Genomic DNA, 12,508 nt, shown 5'->3' with positions numbered 1-12,508 from the left:
GTGAGATCCAAAAGCAGAGATGGAAATATGATAGGATTCTAAAGACAGAAAGATCTTTAAAAACGTCCAGAAACAATACCTCCCTCCTACTGCAAAGGTAAAACTGACAAAAACCATGTATTCATTTTCATATCCCCAGCACTAAATACAGCGCTTGGCAGAAGTTCAAAAACTATGACAAAGTAAACTGAAATGACCAAAAAATCCTGAAAAACTGAACCACTAAAATTAGAAGGATCCTCCCATTGTCTTTATCATAGGAGTCCAGGAAGTAGTGACACGGTCTAGATAACAAACAACTCTGCCTGCATTAGCCACTATTAATGTCAGTAACAAAAGTATTAATTAGAAGGATCATCCCACTAACACACCTAAGTAATCCTCCATAAATCTACAAGTCGCTGGCTCAGAAGGAGCAGTCCAGCTCCAATTTCTCATCAGCACTTGCAAAGGTCTACCAGCAAAAATAGGAAGGAAATGGGATAAAGAAGCAGTAGGAAGTGTCACCAACAAGCAAGAAAGCTGGTGACGGGGGAGAGTCACTCGCCAAATCAACACTCTGCAGTATCTCTCCTCAGTGACCCTTTAAAAGGAGGCCTAACAGAGACAGCTCGGCCTGTCTCTGAAAACAGTCCCTGATACTTAACTTTCTTAATTATACTGCCAAGGGCTAGATTTTCAAAGGAATCCCTAGGATGGGCTGTTTTTCACCAATATTGTACAGTCTATTCATATAAAATATAGCTACCTGGTTTTCTGCTCTGCGTAGGCTATAAATTCCTCAGAATAGTAGGTTCCTTCTATTTGAAGGCGGGGGGCCCAAGGGAGACTTCCATTCCTTGATCTGGATGGTCACTGGGTATATTCATTTTGTAGAAACGCATGCAGATGAACATTTATGACTTAAACACTTTTCAGCACACAGGTCATATTTCAGTAAAAAGTTTACTTAAGAGAAAAAATTTCAGGAATTCAATAATAGCCCTAAATAAAAATGGTTGACAAGTCTGATTTTTAAGGATACCAAAAGCACAGTGGGAAGACTTTTTGTCAAAAGTCTGCCAGTAAAAGAGAACACAGGGTTCAAGATCATGAAAATGGTCTCTTAGAAATGTGAACACCCTAGAGAGAGAAGAACAGGGGTAGAAATGGGCTGGTACATTATGGGATTTTTATAAATATTTTTAATATTTAAGATAAGGGTAGGTATTCACAGCTATGTGGTCTTAAAGAAAGAACTAATCCAGATTGCACAGAATCTACACTCCATCTCAACTGCAGACACATACTGGCAGAGGACTTTGGACAGGTCATGAAATCCGAGTCTGAGTTCTCTCATCTACGCACAGGGGTAATTTTGTGATGGTATTTCTTCTGTAACATTATCCATGATATCAAGATTAAAACTCTTAAATGGCCCAATTAAGTGGTTTAACTCTAATAGAAGTATACAGCCAATCTGGCCCTCCAAAGGACACTCATTTTCACAGAGTAGTGGCTGTATGGTTAGTGTTGAACATCACAATCTTTTTAAAATTTACAAGTGTCTGGGCTCGCACCCAGAGATTCTGATTTAATTGGTCTGCAAAAGCTCCCACAAGTGTTATAAAAAGCTTCTCCTCCAGCAATTCTAATAAGCACTCACAAATGAGAACCACTGTAATTAAGTCCAACATAAGCATCATAAAGGCAGGGTTTTTGTTGGGCTTTTTTGTCACATATTCCCTAGTATGTAATAGTACTGAAAAAAGTCTATTAGCTAAATAAAAGAAAAAACAAAGAAGGATTAATAGCATCTTTTTATTGTGGGCTTCCTTTAAATGAATGTTAACCCAAACCTGTAGTACTCACATATAAGCTTCAATGAGTGCTCAAAACACACATAGCCAAGCCCAATTAAAATCTCAAGAGTGGGGCCAAGAACGGTTCTGAGAGGTCCCCTGTGTACACAGAGGCGCAAGACTAAGTTCCACTGCGAGATACCAAAGAACTGAGAGAAGAGCAGACAGAGAGAAGAACCTTCTATTGTGGAGATTAGAGTCCATCCATTTAGGGATCAGCTTCCTCAAAGGCCTCACATAACAGGAGGAATATTTCAGAGAGTATCTATTAATTCTGAATGAGTCAGAGAAATGAGAATTTAATTTCTCCTCTTACTGCAGTGATCTTACCCACAGAGCTCCATGGAACAAGTCATATTCGATAAGATTAGTAATTTTCCTCCCTTCTTTCTAAAAAGGAATATTTTGCATATTTGAAATTAGAATGAAGTTTGAATCCAGGCCCTACCACTTCCCTTCTAAGCCTCATTTTTCGCAGCTATAAACTCATAGGGACAACACTATCTACACCTCAAAGGACTGTTTCAAGGATTCAATAAGGCAATTCATAAAAGTGCAATTCTTTTTAAAAAAAAATTCTTAAAAGTACTTTATTCCATTTTCACATTTTTCCCTACTGCCTTTTTCAGATACATCCACCTTTCAATCTCCCAAAGCCTCAAAATTGCTAGTTACCTTATGTCTCTCCCCTTGGAAAAAAAACTTACAGCTCTGATCATCAGACCCTTTGTACCACTGATTTTCAGGAGATATGTGTGCAGAACTGAGCCACCACCAACTACATTTCATCAAATCATCAATTAATAACAATACCATCATTTTATGAAATGCTGACAATTAAACTATGATATACTACCATCTGAAAGATGCATCCCAATTTCAAAATGAACAAAGTGGGGAAGTGTATACTTTAGAAACAGTGGAACACAGAATATCCCAGGCACTGTGTACACGATCACCTAATTCCTGGTGTACAGAAAAGTAAGAAGAGTGGTCCCCTCTGCTGTGATAACCACCAGATCCAGAAGGGGGGAAAAAACAAAAAAATGTATCTTGACCATGCGGAATGGTATGTTATGACAGAGATGAAAACAAAACAAGTTTTCCAAAACTTGATTGGTGCTTTTTTAATTTTTTACCTAGTCAGTACTTAAAAGCTTGACAGGGCAAAGTAGAGCATGTAGAATTCTTGTTCAAGGGAAGTTCAAATCTGAAGTGGCTCTACCCTGTAGATGAAGTTTCTGAATGTGATCCATGGCCTCCTGGTAATTTAATCTTCCAAGAAAATTATGTATTTTTCAAACTTCAGTGTGCATGCAAATCACCCGAGGCTCCTGGCAATATACAGGTTTTGATTCAATAGATCTGGGGTTGAGTCAGAGATTCTAAACTGATAATATATAATAAGCTCCCATGCAGTGATAATGTTATTGGCCCATGGACTTTGTGGAGCAAGATTCTGTAAGGTTTACAAAGCATTTTCATATACAGAGCACCTGGGTGGCTCAGTCAGTTGAGCGTCTGCCTTCGGCTCAGGTCATGATCTCAGGGTCCTGGGATTGAGCCCCACATCGGGCTCCCTGCTCAGCGGTGAGTCTGCTTCTCCCTCTCCCTCTGTGATCCCTCTCGCTCTCACTCTCTCTCAAATAAATAAATAAAAATCTTAAAAAAAAAAAAAAAGGGCATTGTCATATATATTACACATCCATATAAATTAGGGTTTTTAATTACTCCATTTCACAGATGAGAAAACTACGGTCAGTTGAAATTCAAACCCCTGACTTCTAACTGCATTACACTGCACACAGTTTTTAAACAAAATCAATTAAGTAGCACTGGTTACCTAAAACAAATGCAGTGAGAAAAACAGTTATCAAGTTTTGTGACCCAAATGAATTGCTAGGAGTGTGTATGCCTCTTCCAGGTCAGAAAGCAGCCAGTCTCTATACAAGTAGAAAGGCCTGCCAAAGGTATTTTTTTCTAAAAATCTTTCCTATGCAAGGTTAAGGTGATCTTCACCTAAAATTGAAGCTTAAGTGGTCTTCCCTAGGCACCATAAACCTTCTCAGAAAGGTAGAAATTATGATCCACTCTTCTGACTGGCTAGACTTCAATCTATTTGAAGATCGACTGGTATTCCAAAAGGCAAACAGCAGCGTCCTTCGATGGTATATTTCACTCAGTGGCCTCACAATACAGTAGTCACATGTGGTTTTGTAACCACTCTGAACCATGCTTTATTGGGGGGGGGGGGCACGGAGGGGAGGCTGTCTTATTCCAGGAATAAATAAAATAAAGGATAGAAAAGAAAACTTTAGAATTGACAGACTCTGACTTAATTGGTATTCTGAGTTTTCCTATTATTCTGAAAACTGCTACCCTGAAGTTTTGGATTCATATGTAGAAAAGTACCAAAATCTTACAGTGGGTGCTAAGAACAAAATATTGCTCTAGGATTCTTATTGTCAGCTTGAAAGTAATCTCATCACAGAAGCCAAAAGTACTCAACTGAATCCATTTGCATGATCAAAATGAACTTAAGAAAGCTCAGGAAAGCTAGACAAAGAGTTAAATACCTTCATTCAAGCTGTAACCAAGAAACCACCTTACCGAAAGTGGAAATCACTGTAGAAGGAGTAGATTTAGTTCTAAACCACCTCTAACTGAAAAGTTATTAGTCAGAGTCTGGATTACCTGTTGTCAGTATCCAAGAACGGCCCCTAAAGCGCTTGCTTTGAGATCTACATTTATTACACCATCAGAGATGATGTTTTCAGCTCTTGGAATTAAAATGGAGCCTTTCCATGGTTTACTGGACGTACAGCCACCCAAAGTAAAAATACCTGAGTGCTCTGACCCATAAACAATCAATTGCCACTCTTAGAACAATTATCTACAAAGCAGCACATATTCTCTCTTCCCTGGCCTCTGAACTTTCAATGACAGACTGGATTTTTTTTTTAAAAAAAAAAGGAGGTTCACCTTTTCCAAGAAGATGCATGCATACCATGACCACCAACAAGTGATTCAGGTTTCCATGACCAGAACTTTGGTCAAATGTCATCCTAACCAACAGGCAGAGCAAAGCCAGGCCATAAAGCTGATAAAGTAGTTCACTGATCCTCAGGCCTCCAACCACCAGAAGATTGGATATGCAATGTGGTAGCCTGATGTCACCAATCAGTCCTCCTGGATCACCCTTTAGATGCAACTCAAGTCAAAATACACAACAGTATCTCATACCCACAATCTGCCTTCCGAGAAGTTGGAACACAGATTTAGAGAAGTTTCATTTATCTTCATGCAAACCTCAGAAGCCCAGTAAATTATCTGATTGGGAGAGTTCAATTTTCTGACCTCTTAATTTTCTGAGATCTTAAACTCCTCTAGTGACAATACTGTAAATAAGCTAAAAATTACCAGTCTCTCAGGACAACTAAGGATGAAAGCCACCTTTACAAAATCAAATACAAGACAATGAATGCAGAAGCTAATGCTCTGTCATAAGATTAACCGCCAAAGTGATTGCTTAAAAGAGAGAAGCAGGCAAAAATAATAATTCAGTCCCAGTGTTTTATCTTTCTCCTAATTCCAATTATTTTTCTGCCTGCTTACAAACTTTACAGTAACCCAGGCATGTGCCTCTTGGCTAATACCCAAGGATTAGAAACACATCACACGCATGACACAGAATTCATGGGAAGTGTCATACAGGTTTCAACTCACCACACCGACCACTTACCTACACACAATACTGACTTTTCTCCCATAGTAAATAACTAGAAGTTATACACAGAAATCAGCAGGCAGTACTTCCTCTAAGAAATCTGCGCTCATGAGATGGGGAAAGTGTGAGGACAGAAGAAGAGGTGAACAGGGGATATGGTGAAAGAAGAGGAGTAACACCATCCTTCCCATGGGACAACAAGGAAATGATCATTTTGCCCAAATCCATTCCTCACATCCACAGGGTAGATCTTATTGTTCCCAAGCAGTCTCTTGGGAAGGTTCAAATAAGAAGGCTTTTCCTAGCTGATCACAAGCCACTAAACCTGACCTATGTCTTTGCAGTGTCAAAAGACCCAGAAGCAATCAGGTCAGCTTTGGAATGACTGGTACTCAAGACTCAAGACAAAAGCCCCAGTTCAGTCCCTTGATCCTCCTAAGGGTCATTATAAAACAAAAAGATCCTTTTCTGGCTAAATTCCTCACACCAAATTTCTAGGTGTGAAGCTGGGAGAAATCCAAAACACCCTCTTAGAGAAGTTAATCTTTTCTGGTTTTCCTGCGCAATCAAAAGTTCCAGCCACATGGCAAATGTCAATGGCAGCCGAAGCATCATCTTTGGCATGCCTAGAAGAAAGCTAACTCCATGTGGATTCTGGTTACCTTAAACTTCACCTGTTCTCCTCATGCCAACCAAGTCAACATTCATTTAATGTCCACTAACATATGAAGGAATTGTACTTGACACTTGAGGAAGTTGTACCAAGAATGAACTCCTGTTACTCTAAAGAAGTTTCAGGCGGAATGAGGAAAACAGGAACAAGCCTCTGATACCTAGCAACAAACAGACACAGGACGATAAAAATACTGACAACAAATGCTCTAAGGTAACATAAGATAGTTATGGAGGCAAAATGATTAATATGATTTGGGGGAAAGAAGGCCTTTTATATGACTGCCAACAAAAAGGATTAGCTGAAAAAGACTTCACAGAGAAAGGACTTTGAAAAGGTACAAAGCAAGCCAAGTCAGGAGGAAAGGAGGGAAGACAGATTCAGGCTGCCTCTCATGACCTTCCTGGCTACCACATGGAATACAAAACCAGGCACAGACCACAAAATGAGGAAGACTCAAATGGAAATGCATCGTAAGACTTCACATCTATAGAGAGCTAATGACAAAGAAGCAGTTTTGAGAAAGAAAGCCTATCAAAGATGCTTGAGGAAGACTGTTTAAGACTTATAAGGGAAAAGGCTATGGACAGACAAGCTGCTTTGGCAGCACAACTGAGCATCGGAGAGTTCAAATGGTGATGAATAAAAAAAAAATAAAAATAAACCCCTGCAGGTCTGGAATTAACAGAACTTCGAATTTCCTAACAGGCAAGGTGTAAGAGGCAAAGCTATTCAAAGAGGGCTAAAGACCATACCATAATTAAACAAAGCGAAACAAGAATGATCCTACATACCCATACACTTTAAGGATTATTGGGAACTGGCAAATCACTGCTCTCAGATCTATTCCCTATTGACACCCCAGCTTTGGCTTTCTTATTTTAATTCCTTCTCTTTTTATGTTTTTTGTTTTAAACTAAAAATGTCTTCTGATAGACCAATGAACTGAGAACTAGATTTCAGTTCTACCTCACATTATCAATGTATCCCCCCAAAAACATCATGTCTTTGTTTTTTAAAAAGTTCAGTTTGCATCTCCTACTGTGTTTGCTGGCATCTAATTGAAATAAAAGTGTTTTTAAAATACACTGTTACTTAGTGCTGTGAATATCTAAGGAAACTAAACAGGCATGTTTTGCTTTAGGGGGGTAAAAAAAGAGAGATATAGGAACAAGTTCCTCGAGCCAACTTACAAATCCTCCTTTTCTTAGACAGGAATCGCCCGGGGATGAGCTCAACACATACTCCACCATGCTAACGCCTAGTCCCCCACTCTCCGACCGTGGGGACAGTACAGAATTGACCTCACTGTTCACATGGAAACTCTGACCAGGTCTTCTCTGCACCATGATTGGCTGGGAAACTGAATGATCTACAAAAAAGATACACAAGCATGATACAGTGCAGCCAGAGGCTCAAACAAATTATGAGTGATGTCTCATGGATAAACCAATGACTGGGAATCAGGAAGCCTGCCATGGTCAGGTGAGCCAAAACCTCCTATTGTGTTTTTCCCTAAGTATAAAATTCTACATAAACTAAGGAAAACGGAACACACTCCTCATATATCCAGACAGCAGAGCAATACAGCAGTTCACATAACTGGTTTATCTAGCTATAGTGGATAAACTGTTTACCCCTTTCAAGTAGCAGAATTTCTTATTAATATATTTTATTGGTAATATTACTAAAACAAAATGTGATGTTACTGCCCTTTTTAAAACCAACAACATAATTTGATATTTTCTGATGACTCACTGTCATCTGAGGTTCCATTTTTACATTGTGCTGTAACACAGCACAGCAGCTTCTAGGTTTTCGGTCTCCTTCCTCCCTAGCCTCGGTTCGTTCTTTCTGCTGTCAGTGTGTGCCTCTACAGGTTCTCCCCACCCCTCTTCAGGGTTAGTCTGTCAGAAGAGCATCTGTGCCCAGTGACTTCATTTGGCCCCAACCACATTTACAAATAGATCATCCCATACACAGTACACAGGGGAGCAAGGGGAGGAAAAAGAAACATGAACTTCAAATGGCAGGCATGGATTTTCTAATTCCAAGTATGCTGACAGCAGTACAGAACAAGAAGTTATAGCTGAAATTATGGTCGTTTCAAATAAGACCACTCCCCTGTGGCTAACACTTCAATAAAATATTGAAGATTTGATTTTGTGTTAATTATGTTTTAATAAATTACATCATATAAGCTCCTTCATGGCAATTATACTACAGGACAGGACATTGCTTGACATGCTTATGTCACTGATGTGAAATTCATGACTTGCCAATTGCTGAGGAAAGGAGCTCTAAGACAGGCATAAATCACAGTACAGATGCTAGAGCTAGATTACCTGATGTTCCCCAGGCACTGTCTCGCCATTGATCACCCAGGAATATTCCTTTTGGTCCATCTTTGCTGGATTCATCTGTTTCCCAAAACTTTTTACCTGGCAAGAGCTGCTGCAAATTAAAAATAATAGACGCTTTTAAAGAATTCATAAAGGATGAAAGTACAGCAGTCAACACTTTCTTTTAGACAAGGGTACTGCAGATGCTCACGTCCCTGAAGGTCTTTAATCACGGTGTTCTGACTAGACAGATTGTGCTCAGAGCACTACTCTGCATTTGGTAAAAGTCACAGAGAGGCCTAAGGCAAGGAGGGGCCACAGATCAACCCACCACAATAGAGGCTCGGCTTAAATATCTAGAATCATTCACTTATCTATGCCAAGATATTTACGGGGGGTGGGGGAGGAAAGGGAGTAATATTAGACCCATTAGCTAAAGGCTTGCTAAGAAGACTCCTTTTGAAAAAGAAAGTACCTACAACTACTAAAACACTACTTCTGCCTTCATGGGTACTAACTGGCCATACAAAGTTACTCAAGCTGGGGCATGAACTCAGACCCCAGCTACGGAATGCTAGAGGCAAAACTCACCTCCTTCACACACAGAGATTGTGTTAACCAAAAACACTTTCATTACCAGAAAGAAAAAACAAACAGAAAGCTTCCCAACCACAACATTAACCTATTGCAAGATTTTGGAAAGACAGAAGAGCTATTTCCCCATTACTGGAAGGGAAATAAAATCTCTTAACCTCAATTAATTTTAACAAAACTTAGTAATACCATTAAAGTGACTTCACATAACATTCCATGCTTCATAGAAATGTACACACCACTGGCCCTAAACCAATATGAGAACTTTAAACGAGCTATGACCAAAGAAATGCAAAGTACCCTTCAAGTAAAACCCAGTACAGTGTGCACAAGACCAAAGCACTAGTGACCACCAGGGTTACAAAGTGAAATTCCACTACACTTCCATCATTCTTCATTCCAGTCATCAGCTTTACTCACTAAAATGTCCCCCTCATTGCTTCTAAGTATGTTTTCATTTCAGCTACTACCAGACAAGAAATTCAGAAACTTTGAAACCATACTTAGTAACTGCTTGTGAGCATAAAAGAAGGCACCTGGAGAGCTGAATTTCTCAGAGGAACGGAATCAAAAACCAGAAAGCAAAGCATTTGCTCTCCTCCTTGACAGTAAAGGTTTACCTTTCCAACTTATACCCCAATGATAAGGGGGGAATAACTCAACTTTGCCCTCACGAAAATCACATCTTGGCTTTCCAAATCTGAATCGTGGGTTTCTCAGCATAATTTCAATCTAGCTCTATAAATCTATCTGGTAGGCCTGGGTTACAACCTGCTCAAAGCAGTGTCCCACACACTTTTCTCTTCAGCCCCTAATTTGTTATTTTCTAATCCAGTAAGATCATGACGAAAGACACATTCTGGTCTGACATTTAGTAAACATAGGTTTACTTGAAGATGAGCAGTTATAAGCAGTCAATTCCCAGGGTGCCTCTTGGATTCATTCTCTGAGGGAAACAAGGACAGAGCTGGTCTGTGAACTTGAGGGGATGAGGGCCAGGGGTAGGGAGAAAGGTGGGAGTGAGGGACAGCTAAGCAGTGGGGTCAGGAAGCAGCAGGGTCAGGAAGCAAAGGCCTAGACAACTTTGATGTGTCCTAGGACAAATTGCTGAACTGCCCCGAGCCTCATTCTCTCTGTACTGACGAAAGAAATAATTTTCAGTTTGTGATGATTAGAGATATTGTTGATGAGTGCCTAGCATGATGCCCACCACATAGTAGGTTCTCAATAAATGTATTCAGTGGCATCATACCAATGCAAAATAGCTGTAAATCACAGAAGGGACACTGAAAATTAATGTGAATTACTCAAGCACAATTCAAGAATTCTTGTTTTTAAACTTCTTTTTCTTCTTTTAGTCTCAAAAATGCCTTCTCACAAGATTACAAATATTTCCCTATTGGTTGTATCTTTTCCAACTAAAATTGTGATTTTTCTCCTGTATTTTGTAGGGAGTGTGAATAAACAGGACCAACTTCTCCTTTGTGTATAAGAAAGAATGTCGGCAGAAGGGACACCTCACTTGTTGATGAATTTTCATATAATAATGGATAGTCTCCATATAATAATGAAAAGAGAGCAAAGGAGATCAAAATACGTTCAATATGGCACTCATCTCTCTCCACACAAATTTGGAAATCTTTACTGAAAGCTCAAGGAAAAGCCTCTTCAAGTACTAGCCTCCATATGCAAATACAGTCTGTCTATAATTTGTCAAACTGCTTACTGGCTGAAGCAGCAGCCCTTGAACTCAAGACTTCAAAAATGACTTCTAGAGCCTTGTCATAACATGCAAAGCCAGCAAAAGCAGGTGAACATGTAAGCAAGGCTGGTTCTGGGCCAAATTCTCTCAAAAGGAAACAACAGCACAACAAACATGTAGAAAGGTGCTAAAAGGTGAAGATTCTACTTCAAAGTAGTAACCGATGCAACAAGTCTCAAAGGAATAAACACCAAAAACCTCAAGACCCTAGTCAGATACTAAAAGGCAACCCTATCTCCCACTATTAACCATCAGTATAAATGTAAATCCTACACAGAGGCTAGAAGCAGCCCCAAAAGTACTAGAACTCCACATGCTTTGGCAAAGTAGTAGTGAGGCGGTCCCATTAACTATTATCAATGAAAACAGCTTGGACTGAAGGGGCAAGTGTATAAGAGATAAAGAAAAAGGAGATGGGAGGAAGGTGCTATCATGACAATTCTGGAAAGGAGAAAGGTGGAACCTATGGGTTCCAAGAGTGCTCTGCGAATGGGAAGAAAATTTAAATACCAACACGAGGGACATGGGCAAAGACAGAAGCAAACTTAGCAAAGCTCTTCCGAGTCTCTGGATCTTTCACAGAACCTAGCATTTCTCACTTTCCTCTAAAACATACCCATCTCCACCCCTCACTTGTGTGGTAAGCAGCATCAGAAAGGACTCCTGCCTCCTGGTCCTCACGCCCTTACGTGATCCCCTTCCCTTTACGTGAGCTGGACCTCGTGACTTGCTCCTAAGGAGTAACACATGGTAGGAGTGATGGCACGTCACTTTCAAGATTACCTTACAAAAAACTACCTACCTGTCTTGTTTCTTTCTCTTGCCCTCTTGCTCTCGTCTCTCTTGCCCTCTTGCTTGCTCACTTTAATAAAGCTCGCTGCTATGTTGTGACCTGCCCTACAGAGAGACTCACATGGCAAAAAACCAAGAAAGGTCATGGGACATCAATTCATTAAGAACTGAGGCCCTCCGTCCAGCAACCTGTGAGGAACTTAATCCTGACATCAACCTTGTGAGTGAGGTGGGAAGCAGACCCTTCCCCAGCTGAACTCTGAGATCACTGCAGCCCCAGCTGGAATCCTGAGTGCAGCTTGTGAGGGACCCTGAAACGGGATCTTTCGAAGCCATGACTGGGTTGCTGACCTACAGAAACTATGAGGTATAAACAACTCTGTTGTTTTAAGCCACTAAATTTTGAGGTGATCTGCTAGGTAGCAACAGGAACTAATACAGTTATAAATATATTTGAATGGGTTGTTTTGATAGTCTACACAGTTCTTTACAAGTTTGTTTTTAAGAAGCATGTCTCATTCCATTTCGAGTATCTAAAATCCAAGTGCTTTTGAATTTGGAAAAAATTACATGCTTTCTATTTCATGTTCTCCCCTACTTTGTCTTATAGCCCTTCTGTATTAAAAAATGTATTAACTTACGCAAAATTAGATCGGCTTAGACATATTAAGCTTACCAAGAACTAGTAGCAATCACATATCCAAGTCAACTAAAGACATTAACTGTTCAAATCTGATCAGAGTAAAAGAAGCTGTATCTATTGAGTTATAAAATAAA

At 39.8% G+C, this 12,508-nt stretch overlaps 1 protein-coding gene across 12 annotated transcripts in view; it reads right to left on the bottom strand.

The window, feature by feature from the left end:
- PUM1 (pumilio RNA binding family member 1) overlaps positions 1-12,508 on the bottom strand; it is a 137,648-nt gene that overhangs the window by 60,915 nt on the left and 64,225 nt on the right. For 9 of the 12 annotated variants that reach the window (XM_032389426.1, XM_032389482.1, XM_032389463.1 and 6 more), the window contains exons 4-5: positions 8,587-8,695; positions 7,435-7,613 (exon numbers count right to left, since the gene is read on the bottom strand). The exons of 2 other annotated variants lie outside the window; for them this stretch is intronic. In XM_032389426.1, coding sequence (XP_032245317.1) covers positions 7,435-7,613; positions 8,587-8,695 — 288 coding nt within the window. The remainder of the gene's footprint in view (positions 1-7,434; positions 7,614-8,586; positions 8,696-12,508) is intronic. One more of the 12 variants, XM_032389417.1, reaches the window with a different exon arrangement.

Source organism: Phoca vitulina, unplaced genomic scaffold (assembly GCF_004348235.1).
Source record: "Phoca vitulina isolate PV1807 unplaced genomic scaffold, GSC_HSeal_1.0 scaffold2, whole genome shotgun sequence".
Classification (NCBI taxonomy): Eukaryota; Metazoa; Chordata; class Mammalia; order Carnivora; family Phocidae; genus Phoca; species Phoca vitulina.
Note: the sequence above shows the minus strand (reverse complement) of the source record. Positions and strands in the feature narration are given on the sequence as shown.